At 43.9% G+C, this 25,238-nt stretch overlaps 1 protein-coding gene across 4 annotated transcripts in view; it reads right to left on the bottom strand.

Annotated features, from left to right (window-relative positions):
* Nucleotides 1-25,238, bottom strand: part of TEAD2 (TEA domain transcription factor 2) — a 224,379-nt gene that overhangs the window by 53,531 nt on the left and 145,610 nt on the right. For 2 of the 4 annotated variants that reach the window (XM_063942889.1, XM_063942890.1), the window contains exons 3-5: nucleotides 10,691-10,755; nucleotides 9,867-9,929; nucleotides 6,910-6,921 (exon numbers count right to left, since the gene is read on the bottom strand). In XM_063942889.1, the coding sequence (XP_063798959.1) occupies nucleotides 6,910-6,921; nucleotides 9,867-9,929; nucleotides 10,691-10,755 (140 nt within the window). The remainder of the gene's footprint in view (nucleotides 1-6,909; nucleotides 6,922-9,866; nucleotides 9,930-10,690; nucleotides 10,756-25,238) is intronic. The other 2 variants (XM_063942892.1, XM_063942891.1) reach the window with 1 other exon arrangement.

The raw sequence follows: 25,238 nt of genomic DNA on the forward strand, positions 1-25,238 counted from the left end.
GGTGCTATCATACCCTCCCTCCTCCCCATCACAGACAGACAGCAGCATTGTCAAAGCATGCTCCCTGCCATCTCTGCTCTTAATACTTAATACACCCCCTGCTGGGTCCCCCGCCACGCCCCCTGCCCTCAATACTAATTTATTCACTGCCATGCTCAGGCTGCCGCACCCCCGTCCCCGCCGCTCCCGCACGCCGGGTTCCTGCACTGCCCCCTGCCCTCAACACTTATACACTTTTATTCTCCTGCCGCAGCCCCCCCCCCCCCCGCGCCGGGTCCCCGCCGCACACAGCCATGCTCAGGCTGCATACATGCTGCCGCACCCCCTCCGCTCCCGCCCGCCGGGTTCCCGCACTGCCCCCTGCTCTCAATGGTAACTTGCCGCACCCCCCCCCAGCCGGGTCCCCGCCGCTCTCACCCACCTATTCAACACTGCAGGCGGAGGGAGACACAGGGAGGGAGACACAGTAAGGGTGACCAGACCACTGACCAGCCTAAGAGGAGCTACTCCCCTTCTTCACAGGCAACCAGTGACAGTGCGGGGGAGTCACATGACTCCGGGAAAGGGAAAAAAAAATTTTTTTTTTGTGTTCATATGTGCGCTGCGGGCGGGCGCGTCGGCGGGCCATGGAAACCATAGCAGCGGGCCACCTGTGGCCCGCGGGCCACGGGTTGAAGACCCCTGACCTACAGTCTTTGTATAATCTAGTTTATTGGTATACTTCCTAAGAAATTGTATAGCTGACATTAGTCATTATTAACCCTCATAGGGGCAGATGTGCTAATCCTTGGAGAGTGATAAAGTATCAACCAATTTGCTCCTGTAATTTTTCAAACACAGCTGTAACATGGCAGATAGGCGCTGATTGGCTGGGACTTTATCTCCACTTTATCACTCTCCAAGGCTTAGTACATCTGCCCCTTAGTGTTTTTATCCATACTGCCCAGACTAATGCAGCTCCTATGGAGATATACCATGCTGACAGATTTTTGCAATGTTATCTTAAAAGTGTGTGTGTGTGTGTGTGTGTGTGTGTGTGTGTGTGTGTGTGTGTGTGTGTGTGTGTGTGTGTGTGTGTGTGTGGTGGAGGGGTATGACAAAGCAGTAATGACTAACCCATTTTCTAAATGTATTTTCAAGGAAGTGGCTTATTCAACAGCTATTTCAAAACCAAAATAACTAATCAGAACTGTAATGCAATGTCTCCACTTCCTATATGAAGATTTTCATTCAACCGCAAAACTGTGGCTTTCCTGTTTAAACATCATCATATTATTTTCTAGTGAGCAGATGAAACACCTCAAGGAACAATACTGAATGGGAATTTATAAATTGGAACCCATTTTTTTACCATTTAGATGAAGAGTCTACCTCCACTGTTTTAGTCTATTGCAATGCCCATCAGAACCTATTACCATGAGTAGTGGGAACCTGAGTCAGAGTTGCACACAAGTCCGCACTGCAGACAGATCCCCATGTTTTGAGTTGCCTGGGCCCCAGAGGGCTTAATCTGGATCTGGATGCTGGCCAGGGGCCAGGAGGATGTGAAATTGAATAAAAAGAAATATATAAGGATATGTGTGGACTGTACAGAGGGGATGTAATTATAATATTTATAAAGGTTATGGTGGCAGTTCCAGAATTGGAGAAGCTTGTCTGAAGAGGTGAGTTTTAACCATCTATTTTGTTTATGAAGTAAACATTCCCTATTAGGCTTCAAGAAAGTGTGAAAAACAAAAACTCTTACAGTAGAAATAACACCATCTCTTGTACAGGGCGGGGGTTAATACTTAATACACACATAAATACATGTTTAAAATAAAGGACCTAACAACTTCCTACATGAATTTGCAAGCGACCAATCAGTGGTGAATAGCCAACACTGTATATATGAGCAGGGGTGTAGACAGAACTCTGTGGGCCCCATAGCAACATTTTGACTGGGCCCCTGCCCCAACGCTTCTAGACAGACATCTCTCTGCAGCAGTTATTAATATGTCCCATAGTAATGCCCTAGTTCACACTGTATGGTTGAAAGTATACTTTATACATTATGATACACACTACCCCAATTCACATTATAACAAACAGTGTCCACAGTTCATATTATGCCACATTACAGTAATGCCTCCACTTCATATTATGTCACACTATAGTGCCTCCACTTCATATTGTGCCACATTACAGTGCCCGGTTCTTATTATGTAACATTATAATGTCATCCATTTCATTTAAACACATTACATGAGCAGGTCCAGGGTTATAACTAGATAGATTTGTAGGCCCCAATATACCACCCAATGGTAAAACATGTATATAACACATGTAACTATTACAGGGAAGGTGGCCCTCTCAGCTCTGCGCCCCATAGCAGCTGCACTCCCTGCACCTATGGTAACTACGCACTTGTGTATGGGCATATATGCATTGGAGTGTTGGTATGCATCTTTTACATGCATGCCCTTACTTTAAATACCTACTTTAGGCTGCAGCTTAGCTTCCCTATCCCAGTTACAAGCGATACTAAGAGCCAGCAATGTTATTCTGGGTTAGTGCAGAGCTAATTTGTGTATTTTACGCTAAGAAAGCTGGCATAAGTGCAACTCAGCATCAGCCCCCAGTTGTTTAGAGTCAAAGCTCTAAAACATAACCCCTTACATTTTAGACAGGTTTTACCCAATTCCCTTCATTTAAATATAATCTATATATAAAGTGTATTGTATTTATCTACTGATATATCATCCCAAAGAAGACAAATGAGGTATTACAATGTAAAAGTGTCCTAAAACAATACCCAACCAACAAATAAAACCTGCAAAACAAACACAATTAATGACACCAGCTGACATAACTGATAGTTGCATTCATAGGATCACATAAGCTAAATAACTCATGTTACAGTAGGTGTGTCAATACAGCTGTGTAATTTTCCCTTAAAGAGAAAGAAGGGCAGAGTGAGGTACAGAGTAGCGATGGCCATCGCTGATGATGAGGGTGTCATGTGCCATCAATGGTAGCAAACTATTTGGTTCTCTACCATCAATGGTTTTAACCATAGGTGGTTTGCACATGCGCCAGGACAGCCTAATTTTAACGCTCATTCTGACTTTGGGGTGGGGCCCAGGGAGAATTATAGGGTGGCATCTTTGCACACTATTCAGTGCAAGGGATGCTGACTGACAGCTGAGATGATCAAAGCAGCTGTAAAGCATGACGGGCATCGGCTGTACAGCATGCTGGGATCTCAGCTGTCAGTCAGCAGGCATGCACTGCCTCCTGCTATTACACACAGTGCGGCATTGTGTAAGGGGGGTACTATCGGGTCCACAGCAAGCCATCAATGGCGGGAAATCATGCTATTACCTGCCATCAATGGTAAAACTATTTGTCATCGGGCAGGGACCATCAATGGTTTTAAACCATCAATGGCCATCCCTAACACAGAACTGTGGTGATTCCTGTCCGTTGGAATAGAGGGACACATTTTACCCAGTGCCTCAGGAATAAGAGGAGGCATTCCTGGGGTCTGTTGACGCCTTAAATTGTGAAAGATTATCAATTATCTTCCAAGGGGGAAACAAGGCATGGGCAAAGAGCCCAGTCTATACTATATAAGTCTATACTATATAGAAAGTTGGAAGTCCCATAACAAAGGAAAAGAGGGTGTGAAGCCCTAAGAGGTCTATTCATGAAGCAGTGAAAAGTGTGGAGAAGTGAGCCAGTGGAGAAGTTGTCCATGGCAACCAATCACCATTGAGGCCACATTTATAATTTGCATACTATACAATTGTACAAAGCAGCTGATTGGTTGCCATGGGCAACTTCTCCACTCTTTTCACTGCTTCATGAATAGACCCCTTAGTGAGGGAGGGCTGAGGCAGCAGAAGAGCCCCAGAGTTGTAGGGCTGAGTGACAACAGTGATAAATACAGAGATGCAAAGCTGTAATAATTAAAGAGAAGCAGAGCTGTGATAGAGAGATAAAGAACTGTGGCAAAGTAAAGACAAGCGGAGTTGTAATAAATAAGACAGTCAAACTTCTATAAAGCCTTATGACTACAGTTGCAAAGTAAAGGCCTGCATACATTAACGTCATATTGCTGCAATTTCCCAATCCACCGACGGCCGGGTCGGGGAATCAGGAATATTAAATAAGTTTAAAAGTCTCAATTCCCCCTGATACAGACTGAAAATAGTCAGGATCAGCAAAACAGGAATTTTTAAAATCAAGAATTTCCCAGATTCCATGACGAATCGCAGAGTATCGACGGCGCCCCAAGTCCAGTTGGGGGAACGGGACTTAGATGTATTGGAGCCTTAAGAACGAGAAGCATCTCTGATACCACCTTCACACTGAGCAGAGAACCTGGGTTATTGCCGGGGCAAGTCAGAGCGACCCGGGTCTTACCTCGGTGTGAAACGGTCGACCCAGGTCGCACCCAAGGTTATTCTCAGGTCAGCTGCAGTGTGAAAGGCAGAACCAGACCATGCCTATAAGACTGCTGATTGGCAGGCTCAGGAGCTCTTGGAGATGACGTTGTGTGAATGGAGATGACCTGGGACCATCCGATGGTGTAAAAGGGATAAGTATATCTGAAGCCCCGCCTCCGACCTATGTTCAGTAACATGGGTCAGAGGCGGAGTTTCAGTGTGAAAGGGGTACGAGTAGCACATGTAAAATGTATGAACTACATATGAGCTGAGTGTATGCCTAGTTCCTTTCAATTAGTGAGGCCCTGATTTAAAAAAAGAGAAATTGGTTTGGTATGACAGGCACTATGAAGATGTATATAATTTATTTTCTTTGCTATAATCCAAGAACTGTATCGAAGTGGAGAAGGAAATTTTTCTGTATAATTTATGATTTTGCAACCTAGTAATGTACTTCATAAAATAGAGAACATTGGGGGTGATGTATGAAAAACGTCCTAACGGACGTTATGTGTCTGGGGGCGTATCACCACATTATCGTGGTGATACGCCCGCACCCGCCGCCACAATGTATTATTCAGGCCCCTGCCGATGTGGGAGTGCGTTATCTTACCTGTTCAGCGATAGCGCACCTTCCACATCGGCTGGGCTGGTATCGCTGCTGCTGGCTCTCTGCGCATGCGCCCTTTTGCCCTTCGCCCGGCTCGTGCCGCTGGCGGCCGGAGGCGCATGCGCTCGCCGGCGCCGGATGTGTTAGGAAGGTCATAGAGGAGGAGGCGTGGGCGGGACTATTGTCCACGAACAATAAAGTTTTTATTTTTAAATTACCTAAAAAAAAAAAACACCCACTTTTTAGTACCTGCAGTGCTGTAGCGCCAGCCCTGACCTGGCGAAGCGATGGAGGGGACTTAACGAGCGGTGAGTGACAGTCCCGCCGTTAATACATCAGGGAGGTAGCAAAAAGGTATAGGCACAGCGCTCAGGACGAAGCGGGACCATGCACAATGTAAATTCGTTAAAGTGCCGCATCATACATCGTGATGATGCGGTACCAGCAGCAGTTAGCGTGCGCTATTTGCTGAATGCACATAGCGCCCCATCATACATCTGCCCCATTGGGTCTTATTTAGAGTTGTTAGCAAACCAAAAAGCACACTAATGGGCAAAACCATGTTGCACTGCAGGTGGGGGAGATGTAACATGAGCAAACAGATTTAGATTTGGGTGGCGTGTGTTCAAACTAAAATCTAAAGTAAATGCGCTCAAGACCATGCTCGACTAGAAGGGTTGTTTAATGTGACTACAGCAATGATATTGGAGGACACATCTGTAGCCTGCATGACCAGAGTCCCCTCAGCCACTAATTGCTCACACCCAAGCTACAGAGATAAGGAGTTACACTTTATTCATTATCTGCAATCAGGTAGTCATGCTTAAGGGGCCCCCAAACTTCTCCATCATCAGCTTCATAATAATGCACATGGCAGGATGGTCAGTAAGAGAAGAAAGGAGTGCAGTGTGATACAGTTACAGCCATTTGAAAAGCTGCAGATGTACCCAATGGTGCAATCGTAGTAAGAATAATTAGAACATTTAAAACAAACTAAGTTGGCTCCATCTAAAATCAAAAGCTTAATTTGATTAACCTCTATTGCCAAATCAACAACTTATTTCTTATGTCACCAAGCACAGGGGTGAGCCATTTGTGTGCACTATTGCACAGCTGAAAGAGACTCCATTAAACAGGTGGTATTCATGTGACCGCCGGTCAGCTGACCGACAGTCACATGACTTCCTCCACGAGCCCGACGGCTCACTTTCCCGATGGTCGGCATGCCGACCAACAGGGACTATTTCCACTCGTGGGTGTCCACGACACCCATAGAGTGGGAATAGAACCCGTGGCGACCGCAGGTCGCCACCGAGCCCGCAGCGTGGTGAGCGCAGCGAGCCCGCAAGGGGCTTGCTGCACTCGCCCCTCCCCGCCGGGATCCCGGCGTCGGTAAGCTGACCGGCGGTCAGGAGACCGCTGGTCAGCCATACTACACCCTATTAAACAAGTACCTTAGCTGATTAATGTGAAGAAGGGTTTGCCCCACAGGGAAAACCCACTGTATGTGGGCTGGGTAGATGGGAAAATGGCCTGCAGAGAACATGTATTGAGGAACCCTTAATGTATCACTGCAGTTTCACCAATTATAAAATATCTGGGACCTACAAACCACAGCAAATAATCCTATTTTACAATATTTTATATTTTGTATAATTTAATGGCAAAAGCTTGCCTTTATCTAAATATCCACTACACAAAAACACTGAATATAGTGGGATACCTCCAAATGAATTACACTAGCTTTTACATAAAAGGGCTCTGAATTTATTAAAAAGTTCAACAACAAAAAAATAGTCTGTCAATACAACTCCTGATTGAAAAATGGGAAGATTAAGAAGTTAGTATATTTCAAAAACACCAACTTACCATGTTCATAGCCTGGACACAAAGAGATTGTCATCCAGAGCGGAGAACAGGAAAGTTGTAATCCACAGGGAGGGAGAAGAGGATATGATGTGGGATGGGATGGAAAGGGGTAGGGTAAAGGGAAAGGGTACACAGAGAAGAAGAAACAGAAGGGATAGGGAGGAGAGTGGAAACATGAATCAAAACAATAATAAATGTTCTTCAGTGAGTAACAGGATGGAAAACAATATACGAGAACTGTACATGATTTTGTATGGATGGCGATACTGGGCAGCTACAGGGTGGTTAGGGACAAAAAAAAAAGACACATTATTGTGAAAGAAAGGATAGTAAAATGCAGAGAAGGATAAAAAAAAAAGTAATAGTGACAGAATAAAGATTTAGTTTCAGGATGGATTGTCAACATGGTTCTGCTTAGAAGACACGTTAACAGGTATAAGGTGTTGTTAATAAATAAAGGTGCTGCAAATATGCCATTGTTGAGAACGGAAGTTGTGTTTGTTACTGCAGCAGGGTTTACAGTCAACTAACAAATGCCAAGCAAAGCATAAGAGGAACAGACCAGCCTGAAAGAAGCTTCTACAGCAGGATAAGATAAAGGGAACATCAACATTTAGATGGGGTTGCTAATCATTCAATCAAAAGATCAACTAATACATTATTACCTATTCACAGAATTAATCATTTATTTCCTCATCTGCACATTAAATGTTCAATTCAACAGCAACAAAAACTTACATGTATGAGTAGCAATGACCTATGTAGCCTGATCATCTCCAAATCACCTATACTAAGTGCCACAATATTTTATATCAGTATCTAATGATGGTGATTACAGTCAAATTAAATCAAGCCCAACAAAGCTAAAAAAAAACAAATTGTGCTTCGCTAACCTTTGAATTACTATTTTTGTTTCCGAATACAATTAGAAAATAACTTCTTGGTGGTCTAAATGTTAATGCTTTTTGCCTAATCTAAAACAATCATAAAACATACTTAAAACACATTATGGGCAATATTCGATTAGGGTCGGATCCATTCCGACATGCATCTGTCGGAATGGATCAGACAACCCCTATTCAATCTCATCTCAATTCGACTTTTAAAAAGTCGAATTGAGATGAGGGACCCAGAGGAGGGGGGGAGCCGCGGGGAGACCAGCGGGAGCAGCGCTACAGGAGGTTGTCTCACAGCCGCCACCTCACGGCAGTGTCCACCCGGCTCCAGCAAGCGTGACCTCACTTGCTGGAGCCGGGTGGACACTGCCGTGAGCGGCGTGGCTGTGAGACATCCTGCTGTAGCGCTGCTCTCCCCTGCATGCCCGCGGCTGTCCCCCGTCTGGGTCCCACATCTCAGTCCGACATTTTTTTATGTTGGACTGAGATGTTCAGAAACGGGGCCAAATCCTGTCGAATTTGGCCCCATTTCACTCAAAAGTATGTGAATCGGCAGCTATACCGCCGATTCACGTACTATTCGACAAGTTGAATTCCCCGACTTGTCAAATAAAAACTGATGGGATTGAATAGGTCGAATCACTATTCGACCTTAAAAAGTCGAAAACTGCTGCCTTTTCGACAGACGTCAGTTTTCGACCCTAATTGAATATACCCCTATATATCATTGCTGAAGATAATGTGATGTTATTCCATAGCAACTGGTGAGTGTTGCTTTTTTCTAACACATTTTGAGAAAATAAAAGCAAATGTTTGACCGGTTGCTATGAGTTACACCCCATGTTTCATGTATACACATTTTAAATGTCCCTGACTAGTTCTACATTTTTGCTTTAATGCAGTGCGGAACGTTGAACAATAACATGTAACATTAAATCAAATAACTCATTTGACCCTGGTGCCAAGTATATCGTATACCAAGCAGTAAATCCCTTGGTTTTTGGTCTCAGCATAAAAAAAAAATTACTAGAGATCGTTTCCAGTTAAGTTGTATTTTATTTGATGGAAAGAATTATGATGTGTATTTTAGGGCCTTAAACTTTAGATGACTGTACTGTACTGCAAATGACACCACTGGGATTGACAAATAGGGGTACATTTACTAAGCAGTGATAAGAGCGGAGAAGTGAGCCAGTGGAGAAATTTCCCCATCAACCAATCAGCAGCTCTGTATCATTTTATAGTATGCAAATTATAGATGTTACTTCAGTGCTGATTGGTTGCCATGGGCAACTTCTCCACTGGCTCACTTCTCTGCTCTTATCATTGCTTAGTAAATGTACCCCATAGTCTCTTACATACTGCACAACAGCACACCACCACTGAAAGAGAGAGCAAGCAACATTCCCATAGATCTAAATGCCAACAAATCTCATAAACAGATTCTAAATGTACAAGGCAACACCACACATGATGTAAAAGTTTTCTTACTGTGACAGGTGGTAAGTCACAAGAAACAGTATTTACACTAGCTATGTAAATTACCTGCCATTTAGAGATTATGTTGTGTGATTACTGTAGTAGCTGAAGTCTGATGTGCGTAGATTAGAAATTCCTGCAGTGGCATTTTTATTTAAATTACTTCTGCTGTAAATAGCCACGTTTTTAAAATCTTATATTTGGGATTAATGGTTCCTTAACGCCACAATCCTTAGATATATTCTACAAAAGGCCTTCTGAAAATATTAACCAAAATTAGAATTAAATTATTTATTTTCTTTTTGAATGCCTACGAGAACAGAATCCATATGTTGTCAAGCCACCAAGATGATACTGTGGCTAATGCACTGGATGTACAACTTCAGTATAAGACCCCTTGATCCATTCCTGCCACATGGCAATAGCAACATGCGCACATATCATGTCCATAGCACAAGCAAACTCAGTAACAACATTACAATACAATGCAGTCAAGTCAGGAAGCCGGCCTGGGGGCTATTATACAGAAGCAAGCAGAGAGGCTACAGCCAGCAGATATGAGGAGCAGGGGGTCTTACTTACCTTCAACTTGGACTGGATCTCTCGAGACTTCCTCCGTGCTAAAACTTGTATGTGGCTAGATACCTACAGGTACATAAATTATTTTATTTTTTTAGACAAAAAAAACATCAATAGTGAACCAAAAATGAAAAATATTCTGTGTGACCATAACTTGCAAGTAAATAAGTGTTTAAATGGTGTCAATGTAACCTGACTATAGACATTCGACATCAAGAGCGGCAGATATAAATACAGCATTTGGTGAATAAAATAGATCTGTTGCTATGTTCTTGAGGAGCAGAGTTTCTATATTAACATTCTATTTGCTTCATACTGATCATAAAGAAATAGACTTCTAGGATTTAAAGAACAGTTGGGAAATCTTAATTACATTTACTGTACCTTCCACAAGGTGGCAGTGTAAGCACAATTTTAGAGAGGATATTACAGTAGGAGAGTAAAGTCATAACACATCTTGGCTATTTACAATTTACTCATTCATCAAACATATTGCAAGCTTAGTTTTATTTCGCAGCCACAACTATTGACTACAAAACTGGTCCAACCCAATCTATAGTAAATACAGTAGTATATTTCTCCATGCAAGGAGTTCTTTAATTAAGAGGCCTTAGTTTTCAGTTAATGACTAGAGAAACCATAGTGGAATGACAAGTCCCCACATGTTTTCCGAGTCTACATATAGTTAATAGGAAATAATACATACTAAACAGGTGACTATGACCATCGTCTGGCTAAAAGTGATTGACTGAATCACAGGTTGCCTACATCTATTCTAAAAAGGTCTAACATTATTATAATTTCTGCACTTCATACATCCCTCTCACCTGTTTTCTTGTACGCGTCTTTCCTGTCCGTAGTTTTATGTATCTGGCTATCAATTCATTGCGGCCTGGAAAATGAGAATAGGGTTTGAAAATGGACGTTTTGAAGAACACAAAGAAACATTATACAGAAAAAACAAAATGAAATGAGAGAATTGACTACGTACCGAAACAAACATGTACAACAACTAGATGTGCACTAATAATGTATGGCATAACTAATATATAAATAACTGCCTTACACAAACATACTACATGTTTCAAATATAAGAATACAAAAAAAGGGAACACCAACAATAAAAAAAAAAAGGATTTAATTTAATGCACATATGGATTTCATTGCAATCTGCATTTTTAAGGCAGGTTTCATTTTGTGTTACATGTGACCCTCAGTGACAGAAAGAGTTAATGGAAACCCAGATCGGAGTACATGATAAGTGATTAATTGTTATAAATAACAGAAGAGTGTTTCACTCCAAACAAGATAAATCTATTTTTCTCCATTTGTTAGGTTAATGCAGTGACCACTGATTGCCTTTGGATGCATTCAACTTGGGGGTCAGTGAGGTGGTGTGTTTTCAAAACATCTTCCCTCCCAAGCCTTGGGGGGAGATAAGGGTCCCTGGGCCTGCATTATCTTTTGTTAGATGACAGGGAGGAGACAGCATGCTCATGGCCACAGGCAATATGGGTGGAGGCGCCGCACCTGGGTTGCCTTATTGAAAGTAAGGTTATGTGAGCTCTGTGAGCAGTTAATTGTACAATAAGTAAAATAAATGACCTAGAGTGTTCAGTTACAAGCAGGTAAAAACTGATAAAATTAGAATTAGTTACACAAAACAAAATGATCCTGCTCCAGTCAAGGTCACCATTATGTTACAATCTTCTAGCAGAATAGAGACGTCAGTAAACAGAGCATTTTTTCTTAGAGAATAGTGCACTGTCCTTGTAGGATTCCACAGTCTGTCACCTTAATGACAAAGAGCTGACTAGTTCACCACATATCTGGCAGATCAGGTACAGTTTGGTTGCGGAGTCAAAAAAATGCTCTAGCAGTCTGTGGCAAATCATAATTTCCAGTCAAGCATTTTACAGAATTCTGATGGAAAAATCTGCTTGAAAACCATCAAATTCGCAGATCAGATTAGCCTATGTGTTGGCAGCATCAAAGTCACCCTAACAAAACCCTAGTAAACATTTAGGGTTACTTATGAATAAAACACAAAAGTGCAAGTGTGGAACCAATCACCAATCAAAATTGATGGAATAATTATTGGGCATGTTGAAAAATGTATTCAGTATATATGACCACCATCAGTCTCTGAGTGCAGTCATCTCAATTACAGTGCCACAGTGAAAGACAACATTATTTGGTAGCTCGACTTGAGCTCTAAAAGGGGTAAACTAAAGGGCTCTACACACTGGGGGTAATTCCAAGTTGATCGCAGCAGGATTTTTGTTTGCAATTGGGCAAAACCATGTGCACTGCAGGGGAGGCAGATATAACATGTGCAGAGAGTGTTAGATTTGGGTGGGGTGTGTTCAATCTGCAATCTAATTTGCAGTGTAAAAATAAAGCAGCCAGTATTTACCCTGCACAGAAATAAAATAACCCACCCAAATCTAACTCTTTCTGCACATGTTATATCTGCCTCCCCTGCAGTGCACATGGTTTTGCCCAATTGCTATCAAAAATCCTGCTGCGATCAACTTGGAATTACCCCCACTGTGCGATGTGCCACCGAGGTGCCGACGGGCGACCCGGCGGCAGGGTGGGGGGGTTGCGGGGGGAGTGAAGTTTCTTCATTCCCCCCGTCACCCGGCTCTATAGCACTGCATGCTTATATGGACGAGTTTGTCCATATTGGCTTGCATGTTTAAATGAGCAGGCACCAAAGATGAATGAGTGCGGGGCCGCGTATCGTTCATCATTGGTGCATACACACTGAAAGATATGAACGAGATCGTTCATATCTTTCAGTAGTATCGGCCAGTATAGGGCCTATAAGCCTCAAAAAGTAACATTCCTTATACCGCATATTGGGGGTAATGTATTAAAAACGTCCTAACGGACGTTATGTGTCCAGGTGCATATCACCACATTATCGTGGTGATACGCCCGCTGCCGCCGCCACAATGTATGAAGATGGCCCCCGCCGATGTGTGAGTGCGTTATCCTACCTGTCCTGCGGTAGCGCACCTTCCACATCGGCTCGGCGCCGCAATCTGTGCGCATGCGCCCTTCTCCCTTCTTCCTGTGTTCACCGCCGGAGGCCCCCGACGCATGCGCAGTAGAGCTGTGTGGACCAGCAGAAGAATGTCCACGTTAAATAAAGTTTATTTAAAAAAAAAAAAAAAAACAAAGCCACTGCACATTCTGACCACATTGCCTGCCTGGGGGAGGCGTTCCGGACAGTCGGCTTCAGGAGACGAAAAGGGGCAGCAGAGGCAATCATACATTGCCTCTGCTCTTCGTCTCCCGTTCACTACAGCGGGGTAGCGGTAAGTGGCGGGGGCGCGCGGCGACCAAGCTATACGGCGTTAACACGCCGTTCATACATTAGGAGGATGTGCTAATTGCAGGCTTAAGGTGCGCTGTGGTCAGCGGAAACCACAGCGCACTTTCATACATCTGGCCCTATGTGGCAATTTGGAATGTATCTTCTTAGTTATTCATTACTGGGGGGAAAACACAGAATCTGAAAAGCGCCTGTACATGTTAAGGCTAAAAAGTAAAAAGGTATAGCTTTTTGTAGCTTGGTACATTTATTTATTTATATTTTTAGCAGTCCACAATAGAAAGATATGGGACTGATTTGCAAGTGCAAAAGAAAGTGACTACAGCAAATATTGCTCCTATGGTGTCCACATGGTAAATGGTCCCTATACCCTCACATGTGACTACACTAGGTAGTCCTCAGTCCCTTTTTGCATATATTACAAATTCATTTCTATAGCATCAATCTGCAATGCATAGAACATGTAACTTTTCACATCAGTTCCAGTCCCACTAGAGCTTATTGTCTACATTTCTTAACATGCACGCTAGACTCCCTTGTTTTGGCAGAAGCCAATTAAACATACAAACCCCACTCAACTAGGACCTTGGTGGGAATCAAAGCCTTTGTATGTAGCAATGTTAACCACTGCGTAACCGTGCGGAGGATATTTGTTTAGGAAGGAGTTGTCCATTGCAGACAACTCCAAAACCTATTTAAGCACAGAGTAAAAATAAACATCTATTATGAAGTTTGGTAATACGAGCATTCTCTATCACTTGAGTCAGGTGACTTAATTAAAAGTTTAGGTTGTCCTTTGGCCAGGAAGCATGACAGGATTGCACAAGTGTCAGAGTTACGGGTGGTATTCATGTGACCGCCGGTCAGCTGACCGACAGTCACATGACCTCCTCCACCAGCCCGACGGCTCACTATCCCGATGGTCGGCATGCCGCCCAACAGGGACTATTTCCACTCGTGGGTGTCCACGACACCCATAGAGTGGGAATAGAACCCGAGGCGAGCGCAGCGAGCCCGCAAGGGGCTTGCTGCACTCGCCCCTCCCCGCCGGGATCCCGGCGTCGGTATGCTCCCGGGATGCCGGCGTCGGTAAGCTGACCGGTGGTCTCCTGACCGCCGGTCAGCAGTACTACACCCAGAGTTACAAGCAAGTTTCTTTTGACAATATTTCCTTCAACATTTAATTTGCAAGGTTATTCATGTAACCAGCTATGATAAATACATTTGTATATCAACATTCAATAAAAAAAAGATAACAATAGTTACACTATAACAATATAAAACAGCAAGAATTCACTGAAAAACCTCAGTGTTTCTCATGGTGAAAATTTTGTACAGTTTTGGCAACAACCATATGCAAACAGCAGTATCATCACATATAATGTGCGGCCAAAATGGTCACAACAAACCGTAGTGATGTCACTGTGCAGCATACTAATAAACATGTCAGTTTATGAACTTGACAAATATACAAAAAAAAAAACCAGGTAATTCTCCCCTTGTGCAGACTGTTTATTTACAAATTTACACCAGCAGCTAAAATAAAAGTTGGGGATAAACATTGTATAAAACAGTGGTTCCCAAACTTTTTTGAATCATGAAGCCCTAGAGCATCAGAAATTTTTTTCATGCACCCCTAGGTCAAAAGTTTCTCATCGAGAAATATAGATATATTAAATTAAGTAAATTGTGTTTACATGTCATCCTTAGGTTCCATTGTGTGATGAGGGACAGGATTTGCTTCTGTTTGCGCTTGTTTTGCCTATTACATTGACCATAAATTATTTGAATTGGTCCTTGACCACCAACCCAAGGCACCCCTGTGAGTGCGCTGAGGCACCCCAGAGAGCCACGGCACACAGTTTGAGAATCACTGGTATAAACTGAAGGGATTTTAAATTGTAATGAACATAGCACAGAACATAAAACTTAGCAGGTAAATTAATTTTGCATGTTATAATACACACATAGATTATATAGAAAACATATAACATATTCTCGCACAAAAGAGTTGTTCATGTAATTCAGGTTGGAAAGCAAGAGCCAATATTGTCACAGCTGCTTATAGGCAGATGAATCCACCGTTTGGCCATCTACTAGTACATCTGCTTCACACCCCCACCCCATCTCGTGCTGAAGCAGAGCCGTGGGGCAAACACATCCCCCTGAATGAAACAAGTCGCAGCTCATCAGTGACCAAATATAGCAATAGCGAGACGTAGAAGAGTACCCAGCCAAATCCACAATCTAAAGGAAACAATGGTGTTTAGACACATCAGTAACTGATCAGCCCAAGTGCAACTGTTGTTTTATTAACCCCCAAATATATGAGTCGCACCACATATTAGCTGGCCTAGCAAGAATGGTGGCTTAGTTAAAGCAAGCATACTGTAATAAGATGTGCAGTGCATGCTAAGTGAACCTATTGTAGAGATTTTCTGCCTTCCTACATGAACGACTGACAGTACAAAATTAATCACTTCACTTGTATCAGACGGATAGTTAAAAAAAAATGCAAGTTGTTGATCTTTTACATGTTTCTGGTCCCATTATCTGATATTTAAGAGAGTACAAAAGTTGAGCGATGTTCCTGTTATCACTACTATCACTTATTTGTAACACATTGACATCATAAACAGATTTGGGCTCATGTAAAGTTGGATGAGATTTGTGTCTCAATACCAAAAGTAAAATACACACACACACACAGTAAAAAAATGCTTTATGCTTAGCTGCAGAGCTGGACGTTATCGCAAGATGTGTGCAGCTGTACGCCAGGAGAGAACAGTAGTATATGCGCCTGGGTTACTCCCGGTAAGAACAATAAAATACGAGACTGGTTTAATCCAGGAGATAACAGTAGTACATGCTCCAGGTTCACTCCAGGAGATAACAGTAATATATGCACATGTATTACTCCAGGAGATAACAGTAGTATATGCACATGTATTACTCCAGGAGAGAACAGTAGTATATGTGTCTGATGTACACCAGGAAGAGGTGTCACTGGGTGTGGCGACACCTGGTGCGCACCATTGATCTCGAGGCAAAAAGGGGGCACAGTCGTACATACAGGAGCTGTGGCCTCGCGGGGAACCCAATATCGTCACTCCGGTGGTGTGCCCAGCTCTCTCCGGAGATGCTAGACTGTACTGGGCTGCACCTGGAGACAGTTTCCTGCACGGTAGGCTCCTCTTCTATGACAGGAGCCAGGTGCTGTAGGAGACTTTCACACTGCAGCACCTGGCTCCTGTCACTGCGGAGGAGCCAACATTTTGGTGTCACCGCCACCAGGTGTCTCACTAGGGTGCGAGCCGCACCCCCCGCACCCTCCTTGTGATGCCACTGACTCCAGGAGAGAACAATAGCATATGCGCCTGGGTTACTCCAGGAAAGAACAATAAAAATCTGCCACTGGTTTACTCTAGGATATAACAGTAGTACATGCTCCTGGTTTACTCCAGGAGAGAACAGTAGTACAGTATATGCACATAATTTACTATAGGAGAGAACGGTAGTATATGTGTCTGTCTGATGTACTCCAGGAGAGAACAATAGTATATGCGACTGGAATACTCCAGGAGAGAACAGTAGTATTTACATCTGGTTTACTCCAGCAGAGTACAGTATATATGCCTGGCACACTCCAGGAGAAAACAGTATATCCACCTGGTTTACTCCAGGAGAGAACAGTGGTCTTAGAAAATGCTAAAAGTACAGTACATAATTCATAGACATTATAGTCAGTCTAAGCGGTCCATTTATAAAAAAATAAATAATGTGCTACTATTTCCCCGAAAACACCAGTTAGCCACAAATATTAGTTATCCCCCTTGATGTATGACAGAGGGACTGCAGCAGATATCTCCAATACCAGCTGTGATCCCACCATTCCCGCACCTTCCATAGGGGATGCAGTCAATTTGCCGCCTGTCGGGATCCCGACGTTCAGAATCCTGACGCTGAAATCCCGACAGCCGACAATGCTGTATAAATTGTATAAATACAAATGAATAACTTAAGAAATAACTTAATAATTTAGCATATGGGGATAGACTTCTCTAAATTTCTAAAAAGGTATTGCGGAGGAGTTTCCCACAGCAACCAATGAGATTCAAGCTATAATTTTATAGAATGTACAAGATAACCGATAGCTAGAATTGGATTGGCCGGTAAAGGCCTACACTTTTTTCCTTTTTAGAAGTTTTAGTAAATATATAATGTTTATAACCAATCTGTTTAGATACAAATAAGTGGGTGGTGGGACTAATATGACTCAAGTTTCTACTTACAACATTCTGTATACAGAGTCAACCCATTAGGAAGTCAACAGAAATAAAAGTGCAGAACTTAACAAAAAAAAAGAAGAAAAATAAAAGCTTAAAAGATATTTCTCAGTAATGTCAACCATACTATTATTTCCCAGGATAATGTGATTAGTAGGCACCATATTGCTTGGTAGTCTATGTGGTATCCGGTCTTTAGGTCGACACTCATTAGGTCGACATGCATTAAGTCGACATGGTCACTATGTGGACATGTCAATGGTCGACACATGAAAAGGTCAACATGCGGTTTCCACTTCATTTTTTTTTTACTTTTTCATTCTTTACAATCCACGTGGACTACGACTAGGAATAGTAATGTGCCTGAAGCATGGCGAGCGTAGCGAGACATACGAGGGGACACGGTGCACTAACTGGGGTTCCCGGTCACTTTACAAAGAAAATGACACCAAAAATATATAAAAAAACGAATGTCAACCTTTTCCATGCCAACCTAATGTCTGTGTCGACCAATAGTGGTCGACTTAATGACTGTCAACCCTATGATCCACACCCGTCTACGTGACATGTTCTCACAATGCATTTGTTGCCACCACAAGCTCAAGCTACATTTGTAACACCACATTGCAGCCAGTAACACCTCTACGTTTCCTTGCACCCCATTTAGGTACAGAGGAAAAGTAGCTGGAAAATGTGGAAATCCTTGGATGTTATTAGCCTATGAGGTTTCACTTACTGAATTCTCTCTATAGCGAATGTGCTTTATTTAATAAAAAGGTTAGTATGTACAGAATTCAGGGAGCTTGAGTTTCATAGCTTTTATGACTATTTTACTGAACATATAAAAGAAAAATAAAGAAACTATAAAATGATATATATTGTCATGTAAAAACATCTTAAAATAGTCAAGGTGCGCAAAAAAAAATTTTTATCTGTTTTTTTTGTAAAACAGATATGTAGAGTTAAATCTTGTCAATCCCAATTACTGTGTGCATACAGCTTTTATTTTACTCAGAGGGTAGAACAGGTTCTATTAAACCGGCTGCTTTCTTTCTCTTTCAATAGGTTTACTGTGCCTGAAGCAAATGTCAGCAAACAGCTTCCCAGGCCCAATGTGTAATGTCCGTCAAATCAGAGACAGGTGGCAGGCTAACACATGTCCAATATTTTTACAGACAGGCAAAGAGTTTATCCGGTTTGGTCTGCTGGGAGAAAGCTAGCTGATTTTCATTTCTCTGTTAAGCATATTATCACTTAAATCTGCACAGAGTGGCACAGTTGAAATCACAGTATTACAGTTATCCGGGCATGTTTTCACACGCACACATCAGGCCTAACTTGGTAACCTGCTCCTCCTTCTGAGCCTTAAAACAATCATAAGCATGATTCATATCTCACTCTGTTATTGTCTGCAATGTTCGTTTAACTCTTCATATGCCGGGGAGAAAAACACTCAGCACTTCAAAAGAATAATAATATGCATACTTATGGCAGATTAGAATAATAACTACATGGCTATGTATCCTCAATTAGTAAAAACAGGTTTCTAGAACATGTTTTCTTAATTTTTTACTGCATCTTTCAGATCCTTGTAGATACTGATCTAATATCAGTTACCAGAGAACAACTTTTGAATACCATAACAGTGGGCTATATGTATGCATTACACTTTATGTAGCGAAAGGTGTGACACACACACATACATACTGCTTACATATAGATAAAATCATTTTCTGTGCTCCATACGCATCCTGAAACTTGCCTGCACTAAACGACAGGGACATGAACCCTACATTACAAGCTGCTATATATGAAATAACCACTTATAACATTCAGAAATATACATGTAGATGTTCCAAAAGTTTTTCGGAACTTAAGCTATTTGAGACAAAATTGTAATCATGGTAGGAACATTTTACAAAACTTATGGGCCCTACACACTGGACGAGAATACAATTCATTAATGAACGAGATACAGTTCATATCTTTCATTGTGGAGGCACCAGCGATGAACGATGCGCTGCCCCGCACTTGTTCATCGCTGGTGCCCAGTCGCTTGTGCATGCAGGCCAATATGGACGATCTCGTCCATATTTGCCTGCACTGCTATGGAGCCGGGTGACGGGGGAATGAAGAAACTTCACTCCTCCCGTCACTGCTCCCCCGCCGCAGGGTCTCCCGTCGTCCGTCCCCGCCGTCGGGCAGCTCAGCGGCGGATCAACAAATGTGTAGGACCCAATAGAAGATATTCTATGAGTAATCCATTTGAAAGACATTGCCATAAGCTCTTGTAGTCAACTTTTGAAAAAATAAGAATTTACTTACCGATAATTCTATTTCTCGGAGTCCGTAGTGGATGCTGGGGTTCCTGAAAGGACCATGGGGAATAGCGGCTCCGCAGGAGACAGGGCACAAAAAGTAAAGCTTTAGGATCAGGTGGTGTGCACTGGCTCCTCCCCCTATGACCCTCCTCCAAGCCAGTTAGGTACTGTGCCCGGACGAGCGTACACAATAAGGGAGGAATTTTGAATCCCGGGTAAGACTCATACCAGCCACACCAATCACACCGTACAACTTGTGATCTAAACCCAGTTAACAGTATGATAACAGCGGAGCCTCTGAAAAGATGGCTCACAACAATAATAACCCGATTTTTGTAACTATGTACAAGTATTGCAGATAATCCGCACTTGGGATGGGCGCCCAGCATCCACTACGGACTCCGAGAAATAGAATTATCGGTAAGTAAATTCTTATTTTCTCTATCGTCCTAGTGGATGCTGGGGTTCCTGAAAGGACCATGGGGATTATACCAAAGCTCCCAAACGGGCGGGAGAGTGCGGATGACTCTGCAGCACCGAATGAGAGAGAACTCCAGGTCCTCTTTTGCCAGGATATCAAATTTGTAGAATTTTACAAACGTGTTCTCCCCTGACCACGTAGCTGCTCGGCAGAGTTGTAATGCCGAGACCTCTCGGGCAGCCGCCCAAGATGAGCCCACCTTCCTTGTGGAATGGGCCTTAACCGATTTAGACTGTGGCAGGCCTGCCTCAGAATGTGCAAGTTGAATTGTGTTACAAATCCAACGAGCAATCGCCTGCTTAGAAGCAGGCGCACCCAACTTGTTGGGTGCATACAGTATAAACAGCGAGTCAGATTTTCTGACTCCAGCTGTCCTGGAACATATTTTCAGGGCCCTGACAACACCTAGCAACTTGGAGTCCTCCAAGTCCCTAGTAGGTGCAAGGCACCACAATAAGCTGGTTCAGGTGAAACACTGACACCACCTTAGGGAGAGAACTGGGGACGAGTCCGCAGCTCTGCCCTGTCCGAATGGACAAACAGATATGGGCTTTTTTGAGAAAAAACCACCAATTTGACACTCGCCTGGTCCAGGCCAGGGCCAAGAGCATGGTCACTTTTTATGTGAGATGCTTCAAATCCACATATTTGACTGGTTTTAAACCAATGTGATTTGAGGAATCCCAGAACTACGTTGAGATCCCACAGTGCCACTGGAGGCACAAAAAAGGGGTTTGTATATGCAATACTCCCTTGACAAACTTCTGGACTTCAGGAACTGAAGCCAATTCTTTCTGGAAGAAAATTTACAGGGCCGAATTTGAACCTTAATGGACCCCAATTTGAGGCCCATAGACACTCCTGTTTGCAGGAAATGCAGGAAACGACCGAGTTGAAATTTCTTTGTGGGGCCTTCCTGGCCTCACACCACGCAACATATTTTCGCCACACGTGGTGATAATGTTGTGCGGTCACCTCCTTTCTGGCTTTGACCAGGGTAGGAATGACCTCTTCCGGAATGCCTTTTTTCCCTTAGGATCCGGCTTTCCATCGCCATGCCGACAAACGCAGCTGCGGTAAGTCTTGGAACAGACATGGTACTTGCTGAAGCAAGTCCCTTCTTAGCGGCAGAGGCCATAAGACCTCTGTAAGCATCTCTTGAAGTTCCGGGTACCAAGTCCTTCTTGGCCAATCCGGAGCCATGAGTATAGTTCTTACTCCTCTACGTCTTATAATTCTCAGCACCTTAGGTATGAGAAGCAGAGGAGGGAACACATACACCGACTGGTACACCCACGGTGTTACCAGAACGTCCACATCTATTGCCTGAGGGTCTCTTGACCTGGCGCAATACCTGTCCCGTTTTTTGTTCAGACGGGACGCCATCATGTCCACCTTTGGTATTTCCCAACGGTTTACAATCATGTGGAAAAAACTTCTCAATGAAGTTTCCACTCTCCCGGGTGGAGGTCGTGCTGAGGAAGTCTGCTTCCCAGTTTCCATTCCCGGGATGAAAAACTGCTGACAGTGTTATCACATGATTTTCCGCCCAGCGAAAAGTCCTTGCAGTTTCTGCCATTGCCCTCCTGCTTCTTGTGTCGCCCTGTCTGTTTACGTGGGCGACTGCCGTGATGTTTTTCCCACTGGATCAATACCGGCTGACCTTGAAGCAGAGGTCTTGCTAAGCTTAGAGCATTATAAATTTACCCTTAGCTCCAGTATATTTATGTGGAGAAAAGTCTCCATACTTGATCACACTCCCTGGAAATTTTTTCCTTGTGTGACTGCTCCCCAGCCTCTCAGGCTGGGCTCCGTGGTTACCAGCATCCAATCCTGAATGCCGAATCTGCTGCCCTCTAGAAGATGAGCACTCTATAACCACCACAGGAGAGACACCCTTGTCCTTGGATATTGGGTTATCCGCTGATGCATCTGAAGATGCGATCCGGACCATTTGTCCAGCAGATCCCACTGAAAAGTTCTTACGTGAAATCTGCCGAATGGAATTGCTTCGTAGGAAGCCACCATTTTTACCAGGACCCTTGTGCAATGATGCACTGTTTTTAGGAGGTTCCTGACTTGCTCGGATAACTCCCTGGCTTTCTCTTCCGGGAGAAACACCTTTTTCTGGACTGTGTCCAGAATCATCCCTAGGCACAGCAGACGTGTCGTCGGGATCAGCTGCGATTTTGGAATATTTAGAATCCACCCGTGCTGATTGTAGCAGTATCCGAGATAGTGCTACTCCGACCTCCAACTGTTCCCTGGACTATGCCCCTATCAGGAGATCGTCCAAGTAAGGGATAATTAAGACGCCTTTTCTTCGAAGAAGAATCATCAATTCGGCCATTACCTTGGTAAAGACCCCAGGGTGCCGTGGACAATCCAAACGGCAGCGTCTGAAACTGATAGTGACAGTTCTGCACCACGAACCTGAGGTACCCTTAGTGAGAAGGGCAAATTTGGGACATAGAGGTAAGCATCCCTGATGTCCCGGGACACTATATAGTCCCCTTATTCCTGGTTCGTTATCACTGCTCTGAGTGACTTCATCTTAATTTGAACCTTTGTAAGTGTTCAAAAAAAAAATTTTTAGAATAAGTCTCACCTAGCCTTCTGGCTTCAGTACCACAATATAGTGTGGAATAATACCCCTTTTCTGTAGTAGGAGGGGTAATTTAATTATCACCTGCTGGGAATACAGCTTGTGAATTTTTTCCCATACTACCTCCTTGTCGGAGGGAGACTTGGTAAAGCAGACTTCAGGAGCCTGCGAAGGGGAAACGTCTCGACATTCCCATCTGTACCCCCGGGATACTACTTGTAGGATCCAGGGGTCCTGTACGGTCTCAGCGCCATGCTGAGAACTTGTCAGACGCGGTGGAACGCTTCTGTTCCTGGGAATGGGCTGCCTGCTGCAGTCTTCTTCCCTTTCCTCTATCCCTGGGCAGATATGATCTTATAGGGACGAGAGGACTGAGGCTGAAAAGACGGTGTCTTTTTCTGCAGAGATGTGACTTAGGGTAAAAAACGGTGGATTTTCCAGCAGTTGCCGTGACCACCAGGTCCGATGGACCGACCCCAAACAAGTCCTCTTCCTGTATACGGCCATACTGTGCCGTTTGGAATCTGCATCACCTGACCACTGTCGTGTCCATAACATCTTCTGGCAGTTATGGACATCGCGTTTATTCATGATGCCAGAGTGCAAATATCCCTCTGTGCATCTCGCATATATAGAAATGCTCTATAGTCAATAAAATACTGTCCCTGTCAAGGGTATCAATATTTTTAGTCAGGGAATCCGACCAAGCCACCCTAGCTCTGCACATCCAGGCTGAGGCGATCGCTGGCCGCAGTATAACACCAGTATGTGTGTATATACTTTTTATTATATTTTCCAGCCTTGTCAGCTGGTCCTTGAGGACGGCCCTATCTATAGACGGTACCGCCACTTGTTTTGATAAGCGTGTGAGCGCCTTATCCACCTTAAGGGGTGTTTCCCAACGCGCCCTAACTTCTGGCGGGAAAGGGTATACCGCCCATAATTTTCTATCGGGGGGAACCCACGCATCATCACACACTTTATTTAATTTATCTGATTCAGGAAAAACTATGGTAGTTTTTTCACATCCCACATAATACCCTCTTTTGTGGTACTTGTAGTATCAGAAATACGTAACACCTCCTTCATTGCCTTTAACGTGTGGCCCTAATAAGGAATACGTTTGTTTATTCACCGTCGACACTGGATTCAGTGTCCCTGTCTGTGTCTGTGTCGACCGACTAAAGTAAACGGGCGTTTTAAAACCCTTGACGGTGTTTTTGAGACGTCTGGACCGTACTAATTGTTTGTCGGCCGTCTCATGTCGTCAACCGACCTTGCAGCGTGTTGACATTATCACGTAATTTCCTAAATAAGCCATCCATTCCGGTGTCGACTCCCTAGAGAGTGACATCACCATTACAGGCAATTGCTCCGCCTCCTCACCAACATCGTCCTCCTACCTGTCGACACACACGTACCGACACACAGCACACACACAGGGAATGCTCTGATAGAGGACAGGACCCACTAGCCCTTTGGAGAGACAGAGGGAGAGTTTGCCAGCACACACCAAAAACGCTATAATTATATAGGGACAACCTTATATAAGTGTTTTCCCTTATAGCATCTTAATATATATATAAGCATATCGCCAAATTAGTGCCCCCCCTCTCTGTTTTAACCCTGTTTCTGTAGTGCAGTGCAGGGGAGAGCCTGGGAGCCTTCCCTCCAGCCTTTCTGTGAGGGAAAATGGCGCTGTGTGCTGAGGAGATAGGCCCCGCCCCTTTTTCGGCGGCCTCGTCTCCCGCTCTTAACGGATTCTGGCAGGGGTTAAATATCTCCATATAGCCTCCGGAGGCTATATGTGAGGTATTTTTAGCCAAAATAGGTATTCATTTGCCTCCCAGGGCGCCCCCCTCCCAGCGCCCTGCACCCTCAGTGACTGCCGTGTGAAGTGTGCTGAGAGGAAAATGGCGCACAGCTGCAGTGCTGTGCGCTACCTTTAGAAGACTGAGGAGTCTTCTGCCGCCGATTCTGGACCTCTTCTTACTTCAGCATCTGCAAGGGGGCCGGCGGCAAGGCTCCGGTGACCATCCAGGCTGTACCTGTGATCGTCCCTCTGGAGCTGATGTCCAGTAGCCAAGAAGCCAATCCATCCTGCACGCAGGTGAGTTCACTTCTTCTCCCCTAAGTCCCTCGTTGCAGTGATCCTGTTGCCAGCAGGACTCACTGTAAAATAAAAAACCTAAGCTAAACTTTCCTAAGCAGCTCTTTAGGAGAGCCACCTAGATTGCACCCTTCTCGGCCGGGCACAAAAATCTAACTGGCTTGGAGGAGGGTCATAGGGGGAGGAGCCAGTGCACACCACCTGATCCTAAAGCTTTACTTTTTGTGCC

Source organism: Pseudophryne corroboree, chromosome 10 (genome assembly GCF_028390025.1).
Source record: "Pseudophryne corroboree isolate aPseCor3 chromosome 10, aPseCor3.hap2, whole genome shotgun sequence".
NCBI lineage: Eukaryota > Metazoa > Chordata > Amphibia > Anura > Myobatrachidae > Pseudophryne > Pseudophryne corroboree.